Consider the following 27,084-nt stretch of genomic DNA (forward strand, 5'->3'; position numbering starts at 1 on the left):
GATGAACATTTCAAGAGTAAGATTTTTTTTGTTGTTTGCGTACTAATACTAAATTTCAGCTTCCTAGGACTTTAGGAAGTACCCTAAGGGTTTTTATGATCATCAGTGAGTGAGTCAGTGAAGAAATCGGGGTTTGTTAGATATGAATAAAATCTAATCTAAAGTATAAGACCATTGAACATTTTGATGCTTAATACCTAAGTCCACTTTGTTTATCTGATATAATCCGAACCCAAGTTATGGGGGTTAAAAAAAAGGCGAAGCGCTTCGAGAAAAGATAGGTACTCGTAGTGCCCTTGCGCTTCCCTTTGCTCATCTTGGCGGGGGCACTACCGTACCCCCGGATACTTTACATAATTATTTATTACGCAAAAGTCGCTTTCTCTCTCTTAACTCCAAACTCTGTTCCTTATACATATGTCTAACTTAACGCCTTTGGCGAATTGACAGTCGGAAAGGTTAGGCCCTGGATTTGGGTATACCCTGGATTTTTTGGATTTGGGTGGTTTGGGTATTACAATAATTACTTCAGGTATTTTTAAATACCCACCCTCTAGGGTAGGTAGAGAAAATAACAGAATGAACCCCACGCGGGCGGAGCTGCAGAAATGAGTATTACAAATGCATCTAAATATTATGCATTACTGTTGCTGTCCAAGGACTTGTAATTTTAATTTCGGCGATGGTTAAATATTGTTTAGAAAACGCAAGTGCTACCTCAGCTATGTACAGTCAGCTTCAAAAGTAGCAGATGAAATTACGCACCAAAAGTTTCTGCCACCGAGTACTTTCCCAAATACGAGTACCTACTTATATCATCGATGTTATCTGGAAATTCCAAAATCTAAGTTGCAATACCTATACTGTATTTGATTATGATTCTGTACTTTTTATGTAAAACAAGTATGTTACACGAAAAAAAAAATCCAACGTATAGGAAGTCCCACACTAGTTGAATCATCGCAAACTACGAACCTCATGAACTTTGCGACGCCATACGTAAGCTGCATGCTGGCTCATCACATGACGCAGGCAACCCAACGACAAAGGATAACCAATAATAAAATAAAAAATAAGATAGAATACACTATAAGTTTGATGACGTTGGCTGAATCGATGTGTGTGTTGACAGTTAGGTACAGTCGCCATCAGATATTTCGAAGCAGCCAAGGTGTCCAAATATTTCTGAGCAAGACTAAATTTCAATAAATTCTGCACACTGCAAATGCCATTATATCATAACTTTTGCAATGGCAAAAAAATCTGAGCACGTTTTTTGTCAATAATTTCTTTGCACACGTCCAGTCGAAAATATATGATCGCACGAAATGTCAAACGTATCTAAGCAATTAGGGCGTTCACAAAGATCTGCACATTAAAGCAAAATATACCTTTAGCTTTTGCATTAAGGTTAAGTAAGATAAGGCAGCCTGAACAAACTTTAAAGTGAATTTCGTATTTTAAATTTTGACAATTCACGAGAAGAGTAACGTAACGTCAAACGATATTGTGTCTTGCGTGTCAGCCGTTGATTTTAATAGTGTGAGAATAATAAGTATCAGCTATTTGGAATGCTTGGTTTTTGTCATCCTAAATTAAGGTTCGAATGACTAGGATTGTATAAGTTATTACGAGGTAGTGAGTGTTTCCGATTTACCCAAGACAAAATATGTATTATAAGTTTAATAGTATATTAAAAGATATGAAGAAGTTTATACAAGCATGAGCATTTAAGTCACTATTTTGATGGCTATTTTACACATAGTAAGCAATGCAAAAACACTTATAAATGTAAGAACATAAAGTACAATATAGGTACAACATAGGTACATAGGTAGGTGCAATATAGGTAGGCTTGTATAGTACATTACGATACAAGTGCGAAAAATAGGAAATTCGAAACGAGTGGCTATAAAGTAAAACACGACCGAAGGGAGTGTTTAAAATCGACACGAGTTGCGAATTATCTATTCGAACATGTATCGTACAACGTTTTACAGTACATATGGCCCTTTAAATGTTTGACACAGTAACGTAATATGCTAATTTGCGCACAAGTGCGGTAAAGTAGCACCATATGTACTGTAAATAATAAAAACATTTCCTTCAAGAAATTTTAAAAGACGATAAGTAGAGATTTGGACGGGTAATAGGAAGACATAAGTGGTTGATAGTGAATGTTACCTAGTCCTATCTTTACTCGTACGGTCACGTATGAAAATATCGATACAAAGTACCAAAAATATGTATACACAACTTTATTGCCCATATATTAAGGTGTGTACATATTTTTGGCACATTTTTCGTATCGATATTTCCAGACGTGACTGTACCACACTATTAGCTAACCAATTATACGACGAAAAGTAAACACATACAGTGTAATGTCCTGAAATCAGCAGATTTTTGTGAAAGTCCTTAATGCTTAGATACGTTTGACATTTTGTGCGATCAGATATTTTCGACTGGACGTGTGCAAAGAAATTATTGAAAAAAACCGTGTTCAGATTTATTAGCCATTGCAATAGTTATGATATCAATGATATTTGCAGTGTGCAGAATTTATTGAAATTTAGTCTTGCTCAGAAATATTTGGACACCTTGGCTGCTTCGAAATATCTGATGGCGACTGTACTTTCTTGGTCGCAGAACTAAAACGCATGCAGATTTGGTTTTTCGTTATTTCAAATTCGTGTAAATTGTGTTTGTTCATGTTCGTTTGACAATTGCAAAGATTATCATATAAAGAATAAAGTGTTTCATCCGTCTTAAAAGCATGAGTGGGTGGGTATTTTGTCAGAATCACGGAATCATCTCCCACAATGTAGAATAGTATTGTACATTCGTTTGAGATCTTATGCGTTTGAAATAAGATTGCAAATCGTTTACATAAGTTAAGACTTGACAGTACCTGGCATAACGACCTGAATCAGATGCTTCCGTCTCTTCGAATCATGTATAAAAATACCATGTCTAGACAGTAGTCCTATCCTATTAATATCTTAGGCACTGATAAATTTAAGCTTTTATGAAAGCAATGCCACTATGGAATAAATAGAGGATGTGCCTAATTTACATCAACCAGACGAACTCGCAACCGTAAATATGGAAATATTTAACATCTGCAGTAAAATTCACGATCTATATCATAGAGTAGGTTGAAGTATCTACCTAGTAACAGTTTCTCATCTCGTTTTTAGGGTTCCGTACCCAAAGGGTCAAACGGGACCCTATTACTGAGACTTCGCTGTCCGTCCGTCCGTCCGTCCGTCTGTCACCAGGCTGATAGTTAGCCAGTTGAACTTTCTACAGATTATGTATTTCTGTTGCCGCTATAACAACAAATACTAAAAACAGAATAAAATAAATATTTCTTTCCAATCTCGAGGTTCTCATCCAATCACCGAAGTTAAGCAATGTCGGGCGGGGTCAGTACTTGGATGGGTGACCGTTTTTAGGGTTCCGTAGCCAAATGGCATAAAACGGAACCCTTATAGTTTCGCCATGTCCGTCTGTCTGTCTGTCTGTCTGTCTGTCTGTCTGTCTGTCCGAGGCTTTGCTCCGTGGTCGTTAGTGCTAGAAAGCTGAAATTTGGCATGGATATATAAATCAATAAAGCCGACAAAGTCGTACAATAAAATCTAAAAATTTAATTTTTTTTAGGGTACCTCCCCTACACGTAAAGTGGGGGTGAAATTTTTTTTTCACTTCAACCCTAGAGTGTGGGGTATCGTTAGCAAGGTCTTTCAAAACTAATAGGGGTTTTCAAGAAACATTTTTTGATAAAGTGAATATATTCGGAGATTATCGCTCCGAAAGAAAAAGAAATGTGTCCCCCCCCTCTAACTTTTGAACCATAGGTCCAAAAAATATGAAAAAAATCGTGGAAGTAGAGCTCAAGAAAGACATTAAATGAAAACTATAGCGGACATGATCAGTTTAACTGTTTTTGAGTTATCGCAAAAGTTTTCCCTTCATAGTAAAAAGACTTATTTTAATTAGGTACTGATTATGCATATTTGCCTATTTGTTTAACTCAGGTGAAAGGTACCGTTTCATCCCTTGGTTAACAATTTACTATACTTTAAGCTCCAGTTTAGCTTATTGTGACGGAAGAGTAACTACGGAACCCTACACTGAGCGTGGCCCGACATGCTCTTGGCCGGTTATTATTGAATACGGTACGGAACCCTTCCTGTGCGAATCCGACTCGCACTTGGCCTATTTTTCGTTTCTCATCCTATTTGGACAGTTCAGGCAGTAATAAAAACAGGCGTAAGATAAATTGAATAATCTTGTTTAAAGTAGCTAGTTGAATTACATTGAAATCGTATTGGTATGGTACATACTAAACACCCGCTTGCATCAATGTGCAAGCACGCAAGCTAGTTAGCACGCATACGCGTAATGCAGTGATAATGAAATTGATTTGATTAGGTTGTTGGAATGCAAGACCAGCCGATCGTTCACTCTGATAAATGCTTAAAACTGCGATCACCAAGTTATAAGATATTCACACAAATAAAATCGATGTGCTGCTTTATTGGCGCACGTCATACGATCAGGTTTATTTGCCTAAGAATTTTGTTTGCATATAATATGCTTATCATATGATTAACCTTTAGGTTCGCGATAGCACTGAAGATGTCCCAGCGGAAGTGCAACGCCTTCCCCTTGGTGAGCACACTTGTTTTCTATAAAAAGTTATCGATACCTTAAACGTAATGCTAATGCGAACATGCCAATTGCAACAAAACACAACATCCCAAAGGGATGTTCCGGTAACATTATAAATCTAACTTTGGGCGTTGTTTTAGACGAATTATTATTACGAAAAATCTTGTGATTACGAATTGCGTTGTTAGGTATTACCCACTTCAGGTTTTCGTATCGAAATTATCGAATAAGAGTAAATATAAAATTATTTAAGTAATTGCAACAACTCACGTGACTTAAAGATTAATTGCCAGCCTGTTTTATCTAATTGCATAACTATTTAAAAAAATATAAAAATTGAAATAAACAGCAGCTAATATTACTGAAAATTAACAGATTGACGTCATTCTCATTTGATATTATATACTAATTGAATGTATCGGATGTTGTATTATTGTACCTACAGTAAACACTGTGGGTGACGGACGATGACGACATGAGCAGATGAGATGCCCGACCATCAGTATCATGTTGAAGGCTATATACTGCGATACAATGCCACGTAGATGTCATTGATATTTCTATAAAAGTCTACTAATTATAAGGCTATGTCTAAAGGATAAAAAACATTTTAATTTCATAGAAGGCATATTAAGATGTAAATTATGATTTCAAACTGTAAAAAAGGTACATAAAGTTGGTATACCTACATAGATAGATGTTACGGTTGGTAGTACCGAAGTACATTCAATTTTCTCCACTTCGCCTTAATGTTTCCTTAGTTAGGTACCGATTAATTAAATTAAATAAACGGTTAAAATTACCCAGGAAAATAAAATCACCTGCAGGAAAGCGCTCATTATTTGACATTATTATGGTCATTTAATTTATTGTTGTTTTAATTTAGCATGAAAATAAATTAATTAACATATAGGGAAAATCCACAACATAACCTTCAATTGTACTTATCGGGCATTAGTTCTTATTTTGATCATTTTATATTAAAGGTTATCGTATCGAAGTTTACCAAACTGAAGAAACAGTCTATTTCGGAGCCAATAGTTATCTTTGGCCACTATCGCTAGGCGTCATATCATCATTATGGTCCGACATTATTATCGTTACGTGCTGATGCAACATTTCGGTTGCAACAATAAGATTGGCTGTAAAACATAACCGTCTCATGTCCAGAAATAAAACAATACCCGTCAAAAAACCTGCTCAATTCCAAGGATTTACATAGGAGACATGAAGTTGTTTTTTCAGAGCACGCATGACCAAGGAATACACGTGCCCGTAAACATGTTCACGTTCACATGTTTGGGAGTCATGACTGGATCGAAGGTTACGTTTACGGCTTGTGTATGCGCCGCACCTAGGGTCAACTCTCTACTATTATTTAGGAATAAAAGTATTTTGCCTAAAAAAATTTGATCACATTTTACGCATTTATTAATCTTACCTACGGACAAGGTATCTAGAAAGGGGCCAGAAATAATAACGTCATTGACATAGTAATATGTATACCTTTTTAGACACATCCACACGCAGACATATTTTACACTTTCTCTGTGATCCCTGTCCCTTTAATTTGGAAACAAATATCTTTCGAAATTCATAGTTTGGAGTAAATAACTTTAGAAATTAAAAGTAAACAGTAACAGGAAAAACTAGTCTCGGTTTTAATTTTGATACTTTGATACGAATACGGTACGGTTTTAATTTTGATACTCAGGTGGGTATGTAGGTACAGTCGCCATCAGATATATCCGTGCGGTGCTCACAAATATCTGAACACGCTTCTATCGTCAAGGAACTACAGTACGTGTTCAGATATTTTTGAGCTCCTCGGCCGCTCCGATATATCTGATGGCCACTGTAACAAGGTAGGTACCTACATATTATAATATACCTGTTTGTTGTGTGCTCTTTCGATTTTTTAATAAGGAAGGTTCAATGTATCTAAAGTATACTTAGAGAGAGGGTATACGAGTAAAAAACGATTTGTGGGAAATTAAGGATTCTTATTTAAATGAATATTTAAGCACGAATAAGTTTTCCTGGTGTAAGGTCAGCGTCCTACCTAACTTTTGTCCGTGCTTTAGCTCTAAGCGAACTATTAATAATATTCGTGTCTAATCTCGTGACATCTCTGTATTGTCACGAAATTCACTTAATTTGTGGTAAGGTCGCTGCATAGGAATTTTCCCGCCCCGACCGAAATTGTCCTGGGTGCCATCGCCATGACCGAGAATAGCTGATCTGGCATAGACTACAAAAACAACAATCCCACAGTTCATAACCTGCATGAACCTAGAATGATAATGTAAACATGCCGTCAATATTTTACTATAGTGTTTAGATGACAATATAAATTCTGGAAAATCAATATTTCATGTTCGCGCACAAGTTTTTTGCAGAAATCGCGAAGCGTCTGGTGACCGAATAGCTGGCGGCTGCCAAACGTAACGTATCAGCATTGCCCGCATCCTTGGCTTGGTATATTTAGTAAATAAAGATTTCATCCAAAAAAAAAAAATATTATATCTACATAACACAGGCAGAAAAATATATAAAGAAGATAAAAGATTAAATTCTTCTCCAATGGAAGTACTTACAAACATTTAGAAATTGAAAACAATGGGAGAAAGTCGACATTATCTCGATCTGACCAGTCAGGCTCGGCGCTCAAGGTCAGAAAGTGAACATGGTCGAGAGATGGGCTGCGAGATATTTATATTATCTACTGGCTAAAAAAAAATGGAAAATTTAATCTGTTTATTTCATAACAAAACACATGCATTTTTCTAACTTAACTACTAATCTTAAATTAAAAAGATTTTTTGAGTTAAGGAGTCTAGGCTAGGTGTGTAGAATTAATTATACAGTACACTACATCGACCAAATGAAACTACTTACCACCAGAAAGTAGCTGAGATGTTGCTTAGTGATAGTATTTATTATCTTTAACTAGTTTCTAGTAATACGGTTGGTTAATCTAATTATACAAATTTAATTAAGTATGGTGGTAATTATTGGTAATGTCTAGTGATATCTTTACAAGCAAGCGATGCACATGACATCCATCATTGTATAAGGTTGGCCCGTGATATCACCTAAACTTACTTCCAATTCATTCACTCATTCGTTCCATTCATGCCATACATCGACCTTGTCCACTGATGATCTGCTGTGACTTTACCTTAAGTAATAAAGTGTCTTAAAATGAATAAATATAAACGTCGCTAAAAATAGACGAGTGAAATAATACGGCTGTGGCATTCGTAATCTCGGCGGTGAAACAAAGGCGAGTATTTATGAGCCGGAGGTCTGGCCAGAGAAAGTGGAACGAATACTGAATTCCTTTGTATTAAAGCCGGTTTACATACAATGGGAATTAGTATTACTGACGTATACGCTTACTTAATAGTCAAAATTCTAAAGTCATCATCAATATGAAAGCTTTTACGACAGAATCACAGTGCAACGTAACAATGAATGAACCTTGGCTATCAATAGAACGACGATAAAGAATATACATAGAACTTTCATAGAAAGCTTTAATAGCTTGATGATGTTGGGTATATATAGCTTTCCATCAGAAAAGGGTCCATGTGCATAAGGACTTAAGGACCCATCTCTGAGCCACATATAGGTTAAGTATATAATTTTATTTTCTCCTAGTCCACCGACTAGGAAAGGAGTTAGTTAAAAATAATTATATTTCAAAACTTACAAATGTCGAACTCCATACTAATAGCTGTGTCTGTTTAATATGTATAGATATATAAAGTCCATGGTCAAACTTGACATTAGTTTCTAAACCGGAAAAAATGTACATGTGCAAATTTCCTAGATTCGTATGCCAGCATAGTGTAGACTGTAGAGCAAACATATTATCGAAATGTACTTTAACAATTGAGTAACACATGCATATTTAAGTATATGAAATTACGAGTAGACAGCAATTTAATCGGAATAGGAAGTCATAATCTGTCTATAAGGACGAATATAAATTAATGCCTAATTACGAAATTAAGATACGAAAAAACGGAAAAAATCCTGGGTACGTAGACAAGGTGCCAATCATTCACACTCCGTAACGAAACGTAGTTATGGACAGTCGTAAAGAGTCCAAGAGTCAATTTAATTCATCAGTTCATGTTGATATTAGATAACCAGTTTAAAAATAAAGAATGAGCTGGTTACTGCGGTTTGCATATGTAAATTATAGAACTCATTGAACAACATTTGAATGTTTAATGTTTTAATTCACATCGCGTTTTCTCTAACATATGCTCGTACTTTAGCTTGAATACTACTTAGGACTTTCAACTGAATATTATAAGTAATGATTTTGTTTCGCTATTCCACACTACTACTTAAATGAAACTATTAATAAAACAGTGCCGAGTCTGAATGGATGATAGATACAGGCTATTAGTGGAGCGTCCGTTCACACGATATCGGTTGTCCGCTGCTATTAATGGTCATAATCGTATTTAATTCAGCCATTTATAAGGTATTCTTCTAATATGTGGCGAATACCACTGCGTGAGCTTCCTGGCCATGTATTTGTACAATTATACTGAACGCGGGCAAGTTAAACGAGACGAACTAATGTTACTAAGACGTCTTGTGTATGTTAAACACATTTATTAGATTTTTTATGTTATAAGGAGAAAAAGGAACGAAAAAATTACTTATCAGAAATCTCTCCCCCCATACGTTTTGCGCGACGTGCATCCTGTGACGTCAAGGGCCGTGCGCTTCTTGTTTGGGGCATATTTATTCGCGGAAGTTTCTGGGGCACAGCAGAGTTTATTAGTAACATTTCAAATCTCAAAGGAAGTAGAATCCATTGACTTCTTGCAAAAAAATCATGCATATCTACCTAATTACTGAATATGTTAATCTTTTAAGTGTCGTTAAACTTATCAATAATCTCAGAAAACAAACTCTTCTCATCAACTTTTTATCCTTTGGGTTAGGAACTTAGTCTAAACACTTTTGCACATTTTGCCAGTAATTATGTATCTTTGTTTAAAGCAATAATTAGAAGGGTTTATTTTTAAATCCTTCGCTCACATTTTACCGTTTATTCCTATTGCTCAACAATCTCACGCCCGTACAAGGCGCATTTCGTCTTATATCTGGTTTATCGTAGTGTTCTACTCGACTGTTCCATAGCGATTGTAATAGCACCCTGTGTTTACGAGCGGAAGTGTCTAATCGGACAGCCGAGCGCCGAGCGGCGAGGGGCCCGGAAGTGCTAGCGTGCCAGCCGCGGCCAAGCCGGAAAGGCTCGCACACAGCTGGGTGACCGAGATTTGATCGTGACATGTCTTCCCCGCACACCACCACCACAACTACAACATGCCACCGAAATTTCATAGCTTTTCCGTAAATATCCAACCATGTAAGTGACTGTTGACGAATTTGTGTAGTCTCGTAGATAGATATCGTTCGCTCATTAAAGTTCTAATTTGATAATTGAAACATAAATATGTATAAAATCCAATTTGTGTTAATCTTTTTTTGTAGAAATTAAGAACAATTTAATTATAAAATCGATAAACAACCAATACATATTTATTAAAATTGGCAATGCTTGTTTCTTAAATATGTACATCAATGCGATATATTTTAGTAGACTACGATATAGAATAGACTATATTCATTCACCCTATTACAAATATTTAAATTGTGGGTACCAAATCATAAACAATTGCACAAAATGAGTGCAAAGGATCATCAAACCATAAAATGAGTTTGATATGGAATGCGAACTGTATACGACCGACTTGTTCCGTAAAACACTTTCGTGGATAGAATGGCATCAAACTACAACAGGACATTGGTTCTTACGTGGCTAAATAAAAAGCAATGAAGCAACCTTTACGTAGCTTTAAATAGCTGAGACCTTCAGTCGTGTGCTCCCACGGATTAGGTTTGTATACATAAATAAATAACTATACTAATACACTCGGTCGTTACCAATTGCCAGCCGCCGCGGGCCAGATGCAGCCTTGATTAGCCACGCGTTACCACTAAGTTTAATAACGCAGCTTTGTGCCACTAATACAGAACGAACTAACAAGTTTCGAGAGCTATTTTTAGAACGTAATGATACGCGTATTAAACCAGTAATGTTACCAATTAGGGAACAAAGAGTGTTTTCAGCATCTTCTAAATATGAACTGTTTACTGCACTGCCTTATTTGTTGGGTTTATTTTTGTCGACTCCGTATAATTGGGTACCTATCGCCATCTTTATTTCTGAAAGGAGCTGCTATTCGCTCCTGCGAAAATTTTCCAGATTGCGTACTTACTGTTGTTTTTTCTCATATCTATTTCATTATTTCCTACGAATGAACATAACTTGAATATAACAAGGTCAAACACAATTTAAAAAAAGGTCACTTCTGTGAACAATACATTTAAAGTTTACTTTTCGTTTAGTTTTTCTTATTTGAGTATCAAATACCTAATGAAAAAAATTACCCCGCTATAAGGTTGCAACGTTAAAATTAGGTTTTGATTCTCGTAACTTTGCGATGTCTGAAGAAACGAACGAGTTAAGCATACAACAAAATGTGTATGACTCAACAAGATTAATTCCTGTTTAAACGACTTACATACATTTAGAACTAAAATGTCCAATGCATGAAAGTAGCATCGATGCCGGCATGATCACAATGACGCCATGTACTGCACATGCGAGCGATAAGTCAACGTTGACTGATTTTAGGATTGTGAAACTGCTCTTACAAAATATTCAACACAAAATATAAGGAACCACACGTGTTAAATACGGTTGCAAAAGAAAATATATATAATTCTAGAGTGTCCCCACCGGGCACAGATGGGAATAGGTGTATTCATGTCGCCGTCTCATGAATGGTGGCGTTCACGTGGGGCGGGGACAAATAGAAATGATTTATACGAGTATGAATACACCTATTGGGAATACACCGTTTACACCATGACGAGTAGGGAATGGTACACCCAACCCAATAATGAGTATAATGACATAAAGGTGATTAACAGTTGCTTCAGTTGTGTGGCGGCTTCGGTAGTGTTTATGAACATATGACCACCAGTTAGTTACATACAGTAAAGATAATAATATATTCAAAACGGCACTAATGACAGCATAATGAAAATTGTTAGATACTATACAGGTTGACTTTACACGTAGTTAGCCACGAAGTTAGAGATTTTTGAGACAACATTGTGGTTCTATTTCTCAAAAATTGTATTAAGTACGTGACATTAAAAATAACAGGTGTTTTATTATTTTATTTATGTTTCAATTTGGTCAATGATAACAAGGTCACGGTGCTTTGCTTTTAAGAACAGACAATAATGAACTTTTCCCTATTATTAAGGGATATAATGTTTACCCGTTATGTTTACTTTTTACCCGTTGGCATTAGACGCGCTCAATCTCTTGCTGTGTTTAAAAAATTACTCAAAGAACAATTTTTCAAGCTTTTATTTAGTTTCACCTGTCCCGTTGTCTGTCTGTCGGTCTGTAATCAAATCTTGCAAGTTAAATTTGATCCACGTCCCGGTTTCCGATTGAGCTGAAAATTTGCATACATATGTAAGTCGGGTGACAATGCAATATTATTGTACCATCAAGCTGATCTGATGATGAAGACAAGAGGTGAACATCGGAACTCTGTGATAAAACAACGCAACCTAATTGTGTTTGGGGTTTTTAGAATTGGCTCGATGAGTATTAGTTGCCTGTGGAAAGAAAAGTATAGTCATCGATAAAAGCTTGTACCAAAAATGATTTTTTGAAAAACTTTTGTCTCTTCCTTAGTGTTTATAGAGTACATAGTTATTTTTACTCTGTGGCTGACATGCTGCTGTCATATTTAGCTATGTTGCGGTTAATTATATATATATTTATATGTATTTTTATATATGTCTATTTGTATTCCTTATATGTGTATGTATATTCACTGTAATCGTGTGTGTGAATGTAGGCTTCATAAAGTTTTAGCAACACCTACTTTTTCGATTAACTTCTCTATTTCCGTTACCCAAAGGTTGTCTGGAAGAGATCGCTCTTTAGCGATAAGACCGCTTGTTGTCTTGCCTGCCTCTACATTTAATCAATTGTTTCTTTTCTTGTATCTTTTTACTAAGGTGTGCCAATAAAGAGTATTCTATCTATCTACTTATCTATCTATCTATATGTTCGTTTTTTTTTGTATTGGTGACCCCTTATCTTATTCTAGACAAATATATCATTTTATATTGGAAGCCGTATATTTTTTTTATTTCGTTAAAAAAATCTACAATATGCGTGAGTACTTACTGTGCGTATATTTCTCAATACACAGTTAATGTTTCACATGACCTAGGTCGCTCAAATTAGAACCGCATGAATACATTAAATGGAACGCCATTTACCATTTAAATGCAGCCGGTTTTAGCCGTCGATCTGCGGGCGGCCGTTATCATAATTTTATCACGATATATACCTTCAGTTTACTATAGGTAATATCATCAGCGTCACGGTAAATATTAGCCATATTTTAAACTTGACCCTAAATAATAGGTACTTAGTATTTACATAACTTTATTAGATTATGGGCACAGAAGAACTTAAATTGTTTCAAAATTCGACCGAAACGTAAAGGCTCAAAAAATCGAATATATTATACAGGTACTTGAGGTATTGTATACTATATTAAACTGTACCTATAGTTCCCTCTTGACCTTATTGTTTGACAACATATGTATATTTGAGTTAGAACAATTTTTGAACTGACTAATTATACGTCCTAATACCGGTCCGAAACAGTTAACTATATCTGGGACCTATTCATAAATGTCTAGGAAATACCTACCGTAAATAATCCGACTAAAAAAGCTCCCAACTATAAAAGATAAAGATAAAATTTATTTAATTGGAAAATATCTAAAAATTAAAACAACCATAAACCGCATAAGTAAATAGTACTTAAATAAATAATGAAATATACAAACATGGTTTAGAAAAGGAAAAATAATATAAATATGAGATCTTGTAAGGAAAATTTATAAATGGCTCGAACATATTTTATATCAATACCTAAACTAAGTAACTTAATACCTGAATCTTAGGTATTTCGTTTTAGCAGGTAACAATCTAATCTAGTATTAATCCACGGATCCCACAGTCAAACTGTGCAAACAGTTTCGATGGGACGTTGTATTTAATATTCAGTCAGTATCTATTGAATTAAATTGAAAAAAAAAAATCATTAGTAGCCACCCATCACACGCATGTGACTATGATCTAAATTTATAATTGAAATATCTCCGTTCAGGTGTTATTTTATTTGTATTTTGTAGTTCTACGGCAAAATAGGTTTATAAAATGGAAGAAAAACTCAGATAAAACCAAAAAGAACATTAGGTTTGATACTTAATTAGGTTATTATTGAGCCTATGGACCATGTTGTAGTGCTGACTGGACTATCGTTCAGTTGTTTTAGTATACCTATAATATACGCCAAAGTATCTTCATAACTTTACTTTTATCATAAAATTATTATAGAGACAGGCTCAGAAAAACGCATTTTAGTTGCAGATTTTCATAACAGGTATCGTATCCAACCTGGTTCGGTCGTAGTTATCGACAATCCCACGCCATTGAGGTACCTACCCTGGTGCTAGTAACCTCGCAACACTCGCAACCACAGATCACATACCTAATACAGTTTAACTAGATGTACCGTAAAATGGGGTGAGTAGGGATTGCGGGGGAGTAGGAATGCGAATCCAGAATTTCTTTTTTCAGTAGCTACTTTGATTTTTGGGCTCAGGATGTTCTTAAAGTAATTTGATTATCATTTTAGACATATTTTTTCTTCTTTTGGCAACACTAAGTTGCCCAATCATACAATTTTAAAACACAAACTTACTGTCAAAGTTGATGCTCGAAAGCGGCGGATTTTTGTTTGAATTTAGCTTTTTATTTTTATGTGAAATTTGCCAAAGTAAGTTTCATCAACCTTTCGGATATCGTTTATATACTTACGAGGCTTATTGAAAACAGAAAAATATAAGTTATATTTTCCTTATTTATAATGGTTGTAACATAGAAAACGATTCAACCGCATTTGAGGAATTTTATGGGGTGAGAAGGCATGTATTGAGGGGTGAGTTGGGATGACAACGGGGACAATTGGGTCATGAATGGGGGAGTTGGTGTTTGTGGTTCAGGGTAGTCAATTTACATGAGTTGTCAAAAGTCAGAAAACATTAAATCGTTTTATGAAGGAGCATAAATAAAACATAATTTTGCTACATAAATAAAATGCTATCTTGACAAGTTAAGCGATTGTCATAATCCGAAAGTGTCAACCCTAGCAATTTTCCCATCTCACCCCATTGCTATCCCTTCTAACCCCAACTACGGGGTGAGCTGGGATTGCCTACTATTATGTATTTATCACAGGAACTATGAAATGAAACAACAAATTATCATTGATAAACTAAAATTCATACATCCGAAACAATTATAAAAATAAACTTTTATCCAGGTTTGCATTTCGATTTCGTCCCTACTCACCCCATTTTACGTTACCTAAAGTGTATTGGCCTCACCGCACATTAATGCAATATCAGAGCGTTTTTGTCCCCCTTTATTACTTGGGTTTGGACATATTTATGGCGCACATAGTGTATCAATTGATGATATTTTTTGTAATGTATTAGAGGTCCCCGGCTACTATTTAACCATCATAAATATCATTAAAATGTACAGTAAATATACTTAATATACTTCGTTAAAAGTTGTCCAAAAGCGTTTGTACCCCAAATTGACCAAAAGCGTTCCTAATACCTACTAATTTACCCATTGTATAAGAACCGCATGCATTGCAGTTTAGGTCCTGACACGCGTTTTATAAAAAAAAACGTAACTTATAAGATACAAGAAGACGAGTTCATTTTAAAACCTTTTATCCTTTGGAGTGGCAGGATGCTGCGAAACAATTGATTAGGTAAATAAATAAAAAATACAAAAAGCTCAAAAATTAAGTAGGTATGCAACCTGGAGAGTTATGTGATTCTTTCCAATTGTTGGAAAAATAATCTGCCTGTAAAACAAATTATAAGCAAAAGACGCTATGTTATGCAACAAGTTATGATTTTACTAGTCTAACCGGCTATACACTGGTCAAAGGCCTCTTGCTATTTATCAGGCGCGGGTTAATAGCATCAATGTTTGACACGTGTATTACTGTTAATTAGTTTTGACATTATAAAACGGCGGCGGCCTTTACTTACGGCAACCACAAGCACACGGTGGCCTCTTGCAATTTTTTAGGCGCGTGTTATTAAAATAAATGTATGACACGTGTAAGTTTGTGTTAGCATTATATAACGGTGCTCTTCACTTATGTGAAGTACAAATATCAACAATAAATATTAGTAATAATGATGTAGGGTGCAAATGAGCGGTGCAACCCTTAGCATAGTATTATGGACTTTCTTTTACTTGACTTTAAACAGTTTAAGCAATTAAATTAATACTGGACAATGTTACACCAATCGACCTAGTTCCACAGTACTCAAATTAGGCTTGTGTTGTGGGTACCAGACAAACACACAAATCAATGAAATAAATGCCCTTACCAGGATTCGAACCCAGGACCTCCTGCTCCATAGGCAGGATCACTGCCAACAAGGCTAGGAGGGCGTCAAAACTTTTATTTTTGCATACATAGGAATACATTCACGAATAATTATGCGAATGTTTGATGACATTCATGGTTCCATTTTTTAGTGCACATCAAAGTCACGAATGTCTTCGCACAATTTATGAATACTCCTTCTTAATCGCTTCACATGCGGAGTCTGTAAATAATAGTCTTCGCCCGCAGCGCGGCAACGCAACGCAGTTCGCTCACTCCACTCCCCCGCGAGCTTATCTGTGTACGTACGCTATCTATCACAAATATAGAAACAATTACCTCACAGCCCGATAAAGTACACAAATAAAATACAAGATTTTTATACCTATGCCTATTTATTTTTCCTGTTGTAAAATGACAGTCCAATCTAGTTAAAAAAAAAACTCATTTAACGTTAAAATTTAAATACGACGATTTCATTGTTTACATCTCTCGTGCATAAGATGAAGCCTGTGCTGAGCAGTGAGACGTACCTACAAAGGCTGAATTACTATTGTTATTACCTACGAGCAATGTACGAGAGAATAGAGCGAGATGAAATGAAATTGACATGAATTTGTATTGTCGTCCAGTTCCAACTAATTAAAAACGGGTAAAGTAATTAACAATAATTTGTTTAGTTATGCATTCTAATTGAGCATAAGTAGGCAAAAGTCAATAGTCTAACATCATATCCATTAACTTGTTTATGTGAAGAATCTGTGTGTCGACAGCTGACTGTGTAGCAACACGTACGGTTCTACCTTGCAATAAAACTATTTACTCACCTACATGATGTTACTTCAAGTAAAAATGTACATACCTATATATTGAATATAAATCATATTTACGAACACGAGCGTATCTTAATGTAATTGTAAATAGGCTCTCCGTGATAAAAACGCGATACCCACTTGAAAGTATCTTTAAGTTTTTATCAACCGCGCTTTACCAAGGTTAGGCTTTAGCCACGGCAAAATATGCGTACAATATCTGAATATCAATGTTGTTGCTGTAACTCGCTGTGTTATAATATAAGTATAACTGTAAGTATGGGGTTCTAACTCCTTACCAATATTTTTTATTTATAACAAATATATAGGTATAGTAATGTCACCTATTCAAATTTTATTTACTAAGCTTTGTATCAACTTCCTATAAGTAAATGTAAATGCTTAATACATACTCAAGTATAAAAAGTAAACCTACTCATTAGTACATATATATATATATGAAGTTAATAGATGCATTTGTGTATTTACGTATGTATTATCATGATTAAACGGTAAACGCCCTTTCAATAACGGTTTAAAGACAACAAGAGGAAATAATAAGAAAATAATTACTGCTCTGAGTATTGACTCCGTTTTAATGAAACAAATGATAACATAATCCTATTATGTCATATATTATATTAACTATCACCAACCTAGAGTTGTTAAGGAAATATTTGCATTTTAAATACTATAAACTATATTTAATCAAAAGTTTTAAACTTTCCTTTTTTAAGCATTATTCACCCCGCTACTACTTAAAGCAATACGGCTGAGAGCACGTCGATCGTCGCGCATGCTACGCATACGTAAACAGCATCCTTTCGAGATGGGGTACTTACTTTGTCTTTGGAAGTGATTCGCCTTAGATCAAGCAGCTTCTGGTACTGGCGGAGCGCCCTCATGTAGAGTCGGACGGGGAATTCGGTAGGCAGGGTTGCGGGGCCCGACCGCGCCCGGGACGCCACGTCCGCGCCGCCGCCGCTCATCGCACTCTTCACACAAAACCACACTCGTCCTTCCTTACTAGCACTGTCCGAAAGATACCGTCATGGACGAGCGCCAGCAGCGCGTCCGAAGTGAACGTCGGCCCCACGCAACACTGACGTACGCGCCCCCCGCGCATGCGTCGAGCGCTTGCAAAAAGGAAACCACGACCACTTCATCGGCTTTCCTTGCACCACGACGCCGGCCGCCGACCTGACCTGCTTTTATGATAAAAATGTCTCGAAACCTAAACCCGCAAGGCTAAGGCCTTCAGCACTTCGACCTGAGTGCTTGTACTGAGCAAATATTATAGGTTCGTATCACGGCGGCAGTCGCTGGTGTTTACTATCGATTCCGTCGACAGCCTCGAGCACCTAAGTCAATGAACTTAGCATGCCTTGGCTTCGTTACGTGCTTGTTGATATATTTGATTGTGTGTAGCTAACATAATCTGCGACAATCTGTAGGGGGTTTGATTCATACTGTTATTTTAGGTAGGTTGCTAATAAGTATCCAACTTAATAATGTTCCTGGAAAACGAACTTCCCGAGTCCACATCTGTACAAAAGTATTTTTCCAAGATGCCTATCTGTCTGCCAGTATGAGTAAACAAGCCACATCTGCGTGTATATGTGCTGTGCAGTGAGATGAGTAAGTCAGTTTACAAGAACACTAATCAAGGCTGACTGGCGTAACTCGTATTAGTGACAATCTCGTTATTTTGCCACTGTAAAATACGTAGTGAAAAATATATGCATAAATAGGTACCTAATTAGTTTGGCCGCTCATCCTTGAAGTAGTGTTCATACTACAAGAAACCTACAAATGCTGGGCTGAAAATTGGTACCATTTGTTCCAATTCCTCTTTATGATATAAAAGATATAAAAGATGTACATACACTGTTTTCACAAATCTCACTTATCTTCTTATCTTCTAATTACCGGGGGCCCTTGCGGATACACTTCGACCCATAGGGATCTTTTGTGTAGTTGCCCCCTAAGGAAAGACCCATTAGCTACTCAAGAGCCTTTTTGACCATTTCCATGTGTCGGATGATGGTGCTTATGGGTAGCCTTTTGAATTCCTTTGGTTCCAGATAGCCTGATCCAAAGTCTTTCATTCTTTGTCTGGCGAGGGCGTGACATTCACACATTAGGTGTGTTATTGTCTCTTCCTCTTCACCACACATTCGACAATCGGTATTGTCAGAGTGTCCCATCCTGGCCAAAACCCCTTTGACCCCATAATGGCCCGTAAACACCCCTGTTATAATTTGGAGTTGTCTCCTGCTAAGTTTCCATAGCTTTTTGCTCCAACCGGAGTCTACTTCTTGTATGAAGAGCTTTGAGTGCTTTAGACCCGTCAGACTGTCCCATTCTTTTTGGTGTCTCGTCCTAGTGTGGTCTTTAATAGCCGTTATAATGGTTCCCTGTGAGAGCCCCACGAATGGTTCCGGACCTATGTGGTTATTTGCGGATCCGGCTCTGGCGAGTTCATCTGCATTTTCATTGCCTATGAATCCCTCGTGCCCTGGAATCCATACCAGTTGCACTCTATTTTGTCTTCCAAGCTCGTTCAGAGCTTGGACACCATTGTACACCAGTCTAGAGTCCACTCTGGGCGCCCTGAGCGCCTTGAGTGCAGCCTGACTGTCACTGAGTATATAGATATTCTTCCCTTGGGTTTGCCTAACTATATTCTCATGCACACAGGCAATTATAGCGTACGTCTGGGCTTGGAAGACAGTAGCGTAATTACCCATGCTTATGCTACAACTAAAGTCATTTGCATAAATGCCTGCCCCCGTACCAGATACTGTCTTGGACCCGTCTGTGTACCATATGATGTCGTTTTCATCCGAATTTGGTGCTTGAAGACCTTCGGTCCATTCAGCCCTTGTTGGAACTTTAACTTCAAAATTCTTACGGAACACAAACTTGGGTTGCATCTTATCGCAGCCCATATTCGTTATCCTTTCCATGAAATTGTCACATTCCATGTTTGTGTGTTTAGTCTTTGGCTTGCTATCGCTCCATAGGCCTGTTAGTGCCAGCCTGTGTAGCGATTTCCGCGCCTCAGATTGTATCACCAGATGTAGCGGCGGGAGGTCTAGCAGTACCTCCATCGCCGCTGTTGGCGTTGTTCTAAACGCCCCGGTAATAGCCATGCATGCTGTTCTCTGTATTTTCATAAGGTTCTCCCTGCATGTGCTCTTTAGTGTCCTTGTCAAATCTCACTTAAGTATGTTATTCAAGCTTTTAGCATAATTGCACTATCTAATGAATAATGAATCCATTAGAGAATAATTACCTTAATTTTTTATAACTCTGTGCTTATAAAATATTACTAGGGTTCCGTACCTCAAAAGGAAAAAACGGAACCGTCCGTCCGTCCATCTGTCTGTAAAGACCCTTCATCTCGAGAACTCATGGAGATGTCGAGTTGAAATTAAAACCATATAGGTAGTCAAGTCTACAGTCTCTTGAAGCTGTAAACAATTAACCTTCTAAGTTAACGGAATAAAAAAAGACGCCCATTTATGCCACAATTATTTACAGAACCCTCGGTGGGCGAGTCCGATTCGCACTTGTCAGATTTTTTTTTGAGTTTGAGGCGGTTATCCAGTGACGCCGCGCTGAAGAGCTAACAGTTGAACTGCAATCGGATAGTTATCTTAAATCCAAAGTCCATCCTAGTCTCCTAAGAATAGACCAAGGAAGTAGATTTGTTATATTTATATAACTTACAAGTTTACAACATCCTTTACCATATAACGCCTTGAAGCCGCGGGGCGGGCCAAAACATGATCAATGCTAAACACTGGCTGCAATAACGGAACAAGCTCTGTATTTGTTATAAACGGAGTTAACAGTATTCAGTTAAACCACTATTAGAGTAACCTCTAAATCCGTAACAAGTGTTTGTATTCCAAGACCATACTAAATGAGAACACTTCCCTGGTTCCTATTGCTCGGTAAACGGTTTTAATAAGTCCCTACCGAGGCGAGGGCCAGAATGGCGAAGCACTTAGGAAGACCGTTGGACCATGCATCGACATAATAGGCTAAGCACGCGAATGCTTAAGAGGGAAGTATATTATATACCACGTGATCGTCCCTAAAAAAAGAGAAAACGCTTTTCCACTTCTAAATATTTTCCATTCTCGATGATTTTTTAGTATGTTATTGAAAAAATAAAAAACTAAGTTTATAGGTTTTCCTTTTTTTTTTCAAAATTTGCAAAACAAAAAAGCAAAACCTATAAACGTTGAATATATTAAGTATGCTAAAACGATCACGTGGTCACGAAGTGATTTGTTAAAATTTAGTTAGTGTAAAACGTTTTCTCCCGAAATGAAATTTCATAGGAAAATTACCGTTATTTCGTTATATTCGAAAAGCTATTCTTGCCTCTTAACCAACTTGACTTGCTCGTGTGATCGATAAATTCATCTTCTAACATCCATTTTTGTTCTCGATAGTTCTCAGACCAGACCTCGAATTAAACGCTCGCTTTTCTTGTATTTCTCTTAGTTTTAGCGCTTCTTTTACATGATAATACTAGTATTAGTTGGTTCGCAGACTGTGACAATCACGTTTAAAGTTAAAACGTGAGGATACCCTTACACCCATTTAAGAACAAATAAGCTTTTCAATATCGCTCAATTGACATTTGTCGTGTAATGTATAAATAATAAATTAGCAAAAAATTAATTATTAGTTGTTAATGTATAAATTAGCAAACGAAAATAACAGAAACACATGATCTAGATGCTTGTTATTATTGTTTAAACTTTTTTAACCTAACCTATACTATAATACTAGTAATATATAAGTGTGTATTTAACAAGTTCTTTAAACTTTATCAGTGTGTGTAAACAAATAGGGCATATAACTAAGTTAGACTCTGTTTAGAACTCGTTTATAATTCTTAATACATCATTCATTGTTCACTCGGCATCAGATATATCAGAGCTGCCAATGTGGTCACAAATATCTGAACAAGCCTGTATTGTCAAGGCGCTAGAATGCGTGTTTAGATAATTTTGGGTCCTCGGCCGCTTCATCATTATCGCTATATCATTGCATTTCATTTATTAAGTCACAATTTACATTGTATATGAATATAAATTATAATTAAAAATAAAACTTAATATCATACACCTATAATAATAATTATTTACAAGACTTAATTAATATTTACAAATATGGGTATCTGATGGCGACTATACAATAAGGGAGATATGGCCAATATTGCGTCGGGAGTCCAATAATACCTTGATGTTGAACACAAACGGTTTTATTAACGTAAGTTTACAATTTTAATAACTCTCGTGTTACACTCAATGTTTTTTAATTGTGAGGAAATAAACACAACTTTAACATTCCTTCGCCATTTTAGTGTTTATAATACTTACATAAATATGTAATATATTTATGTGTGTTTCCTCTACATGATGTGTCTATTCACAACTCGATCCCAACCTATTGGTTGTTGTCAATTTTAAGTAATAACCTACTCTACTTGATTCCTTGGGAGAGACGTTTACATTTGAAACTTATACTTGTAAACATATTTAAACGCTTTAAATAATATTTTATACAATCGTGATATAATAGAGAGCTTTTCAGCGGAGTACCGTGTTAAGTAAGGTACGAGATTGAATAGCTTGATTATATAACTATTATATACAAACATTTTTCTACGACTCTTCAAAAAAAATTTTTTTTACTATAAAAACCTAAATAATTTATGAACATTGGCAAGTATCTCAGTAGACAAAAATGTATTAGAGAAGACATAAACGCGCGACTATTTAGTCCGAGCCCGCGCCTGTTTAGTGCCTATTTTATATAGGAGCGCGGCGGCACGTGATAGGTACATTTTTTATAGTTGACTAAAGTGTATCGCAATAAATATTATAGTAGAGTTAGGAGCCCATACATGAAAAGTACGCAATTATAGTTTGGTATACGAAATCTTAATTAACCTTTACAGTCGACGAGTAGAAAAACATACCTATTAAAAGGGGATCAGATAAACCTATCAGACAAAAAAAATATGAAACTGGTAACGTAAAACATTAGTTAAGAAATATATTGTATATGGATTATGGATTATTAAAAAGGTTTATTTACATAGTAAACGATGACGGCAGTGGAAACTTGATTTTAATCCATTGCTACTATTGCTATACATAGATCATGTTATTAACGACGACGCGTGGCTTAACTCGTATTGTAATGTTATTAGAAGTTATATTTGACAAATCTACGCGTCATCGTGGATGAGACGAACTAGCTTGTTGGCGCGGCGTGGCCTACGTGCCGCGCGTCATCGTCAACTCTTCCTTTCTTGGACAAGTTTTTAATGAGCATCTAACGGACATCACCCGTCAACAGTATTGCTTATTGATTCGTGTAATCATTGTTACAACAAAAATATTATTCATTCGGTCACTTACGTCAGGTAAGCTGGTGTTCAGGTTAGAAATAGGAACATTTAATTTGTCAATCTAGATTTATGCGTACCCATGTAACTAGATTGACAAGTGGCAAAGTACATGGCAATTAACAATCGGTTAAGTTAATTATTTATAGGTTTTATACCTTGCACGACTGCACGTCTACATACGTAGATAACTACTGACTTAATCAGGTGTCATAAAGGTAATGACTGATAAAATATAAGCTTTTAATAAGAAAAAGTTTGTCATGATTTGAAAACTTGTTTTATACTGAACAAAATGTAATAAATTTAGTTTCAAATTTAGATCACGATTTAATGAACTACTTGTTCACTTTGGGATTGTCGTTAGACGCGTGTATGAGGCTGGATTTTAAAAATTATACCTCACAAAAGGGAATAAAAATCAATGTCACATAAATAAAATAGGTACAATTGTTTATTTGTTTGAACCTACTTGACACACTAATTTTTGACTGGCATCCAACGAGTAGGTTTGGTGAAACACGTACAGTTGCAATGTTGGCAGTCCAATGCACATGTATTATATATTTTAAGAAAGATAAAAGGTCCAACTTTTATTTTATGTACAATCCATCTGTACAATGTAAAAAAGAAAAAGAAATAAATAGGGATCAACTGATGTTCAAGGTGATCCTTGAACAGGTCGTGTATTTTTTGCATGGTTTTTTTTTATAACATTTATCCGAATATTACATAGAATCATGCAAAACTGAGACAGCAAATTACGTTGAATTATATTCTAAGTAATTCCTCATTAAATAAGCTTTCAGCCCATTCATATATGAATATATATTCAGGAATCTGTACCTAAGTATAGCTTTTTTATCAGGAAAAATCTTTGAGACAGAACTTATGGCCTGACTAAGTAGTGTTAGATAAAAAGTCTATATCTAGGTATAACCCGTCTAAGCTAACTTTGCACCGAATGGAATAGAACAAAGTACGGAGTGTCATTATAACCGATATATTTTCATTGAAATTTTACTTGATGAAATTTGTCATTGCAAATGCCATGCAATGCAGAGTTAATTTGGTTCAATATTCCGTGAGAATAAAAATTGTAACTTAATAAATGCCCCTCCCTCTACCCTCCGTCATTGGCCATAGCAACTGACCCCCCCCCCCCCCCCCCCCCCCCCCTTGCCCGTCAGCTGGCGACGCTCTTTTATGATGCTAAAGTATCACCACATTTCGTAATACAAACTACAAAGCTTTTACTGAGAGAAATACAGAAATACTGCATAAAATGTGGTTTGCACTATTCTAAGAATTATAAACTTAACATATACTCACGCATGTAATCAACTTTTGCTTTGTCAACATAACCTCACTCTGCCAACACTTCACTGTCTCATTCAGTATCGCGTTTATCTTTAATTTAAATGACACTTGACGATGAATAATCACTGATAACTACTTAATGGAACAACACGTTGGTTTAACCATTTGAATATAATCTTGCATAGAGAGAGATTAAGCTCGCAGCGTGCACTACTGCCGGTGCCGAGTCCCCGGACCCCGGCTCCCCGCCCGACGCAAAGCACGGTTATTCTTATTATAGGCCAGGCACGCTCCGCGGGATGGGGCTCCGCCACCGGCCACACCATAATTAACCTACCCACTATACTCGTAAAGTTCAAAATTAATCAAACAATCTTAACTGCAATTTCCAGAAACGTATTACCTATGGTTAAACCAAAACAGTCGTGAACTCGTGATAAAGATTGCATTCTGTTTTTAAAATATTAAGTTCCTATCTATAAAACTCCAGGCGCATTAAAGATAAATTATCTTCATTGCCGGTTAAGATAGGTCGCGACTTGGAGACATTTGGAGAAAGTGACGGCAGGTCGTTAAGATTAGTGCCCGGTGTAAATGAAAGTAGGAGTGTCTAATAAGAGGATAGGTGAACAAAGTAATTAAAGAGTAATGTAAGCAGGTGTAAAGAAACACTTTCTTTAGAGAAAGTAGTTTTCTTATAAAAAAATTGATTAACAAGCTGCCTTCTTCAAATAAAAGGTCCTTTAACACGAGTTGTTCATTGCTTATAATATAAACATCTAAATAATATCCGAAGCTATTAGCTATTACACGAATAATACGAGTATACTAGAACTTCCAAATGAGTAGAAAATGTTTAAGCCAAATGTTTTGGTTAGACTCAATGCCCGCGAAGTATACAAGTAGAACATTATTGAATACAACATTTACGCTTTATAACTAGGCTTGGGACTTTTGGATGCTCGCCATGGTTCTAGAATCCACGGAGTCGCCATTATGTTATACTATTTTTTTCGAAGTCAAAGTGTAAAAATAAAATATTATATTAGATGTCATGATTTATGCTGTTATATCGGTAATAAACACGTTATTATGACTGCAATTAATTTTAGCTTAAATCTATACTACATATCATACACACAAGTCACTATCACAGTTCGCAGCTGACATACATATATGATTTACTTAATTATGCATCCTCTTTGATACTTGTGTTGTGATTGTGACAGACTATTGGCATCTATTTTACAAATAAAAAATATAAAAAACACTTGAGTAATAAATTGCCATTTTTGATTAAAGACGGTTTAAACAATTTATGATATAATTTAAAATGAATAATATGCATATCGCGTCAGTTGTGAAGTTGTGAACTGTGACAGTGACTTGTGTGTATGATCATAGTATAGATTTATGATAAAATGAATTGCAGTCATAATAACCTGTTTATTACCGATATAACGGCATAAATCATGACATCTAATATAATATTTTATTTTTACACTTTGACTGACTTCGAAAAAATATAACATGGCGACTCCGTGGATTCTAGAACCACGGCGAGCATACAAAAGTCCCAAGTCTATTTATAACAATCAACTTTGATCCTTCTGCCGGATGCATACAGTTCACGAATAATCTTACTCTCATAAAGCAATTAGACACGGCAGATAGCTAAGCGTCAAACCAAAGATAGGATAGAGCCCATAACAAAGACAGGAAGACAATCTACTGAAAATGTCGATGTTTTGTCAGATGCTCCGATTAGTAGATTGAGTCACGATTTTGGCATTCAGTGACATTGACTTATAAAAAACGGTGAGTTGCCTTACCATAAATCTGAACTTTATAAAATATTTTACTTATAGCCATTACCAACGCCTGGGCCTCTTTCCTTCTAAAGAGCAGCGCCTGCACTAAAAAATGAGGTCATCTGTGAGTGGAAAGTGAGAGTATTTATTTATTGTACCTATTCATAAATATGCCATTGTTTTAGCATTTCAAGAGATCCGTAAATGTGCTTTTTGTCCGCACTTGACTAATGCAACTGAAAGCAAGCTTGATAAATAATATAAATATGTATATCAAAATACTTGTGCCTGCATGTTATGTTTATTTTTACTATCACGTAAACTTAACACAAATGTATTACATATTAATGTCAATTCTCACTTAGTGCTAGTATTCCTTTCAGACGGAACTGTAAGCCTAA

General features: G+C 36.0%; 1 protein-coding gene across 2 annotated transcripts in view; it reads right to left on the reverse strand.

The window, feature by feature from the left end:
* LOC133520932 (inositol-trisphosphate 3-kinase homolog) overlaps window positions 1-24,929 on the reverse strand; it is a 40,746-nt gene extending 15,817 nt beyond the window's left edge. The window contains exon 1 of one of the 2 annotated variants that reach the window (XM_061855641.1): window positions 24,885-24,929. In XM_061855641.1, coding sequence (XP_061711625.1) covers window positions 24,885-24,914 — 30 coding nt within the window. In that variant the 5' untranslated portion in view covers window positions 24,915-24,929. Of the gene's footprint in view, window positions 1-17,955; window positions 18,230-24,884 lie in introns of those variants that run through there. The other variant, XM_061855639.1, reaches the window with a different exon arrangement.
* Window positions 24,930-27,084: the final 2,155 nt, after the last annotated feature.

The sequence above is a fragment of the Cydia pomonella genome, chromosome 9 (assembly GCF_033807575.1).
Source record: "Cydia pomonella isolate Wapato2018A chromosome 9, ilCydPomo1, whole genome shotgun sequence".
Taxonomy (NCBI): Eukaryota; Metazoa; Arthropoda; class Insecta; order Lepidoptera; family Tortricidae; genus Cydia; species Cydia pomonella.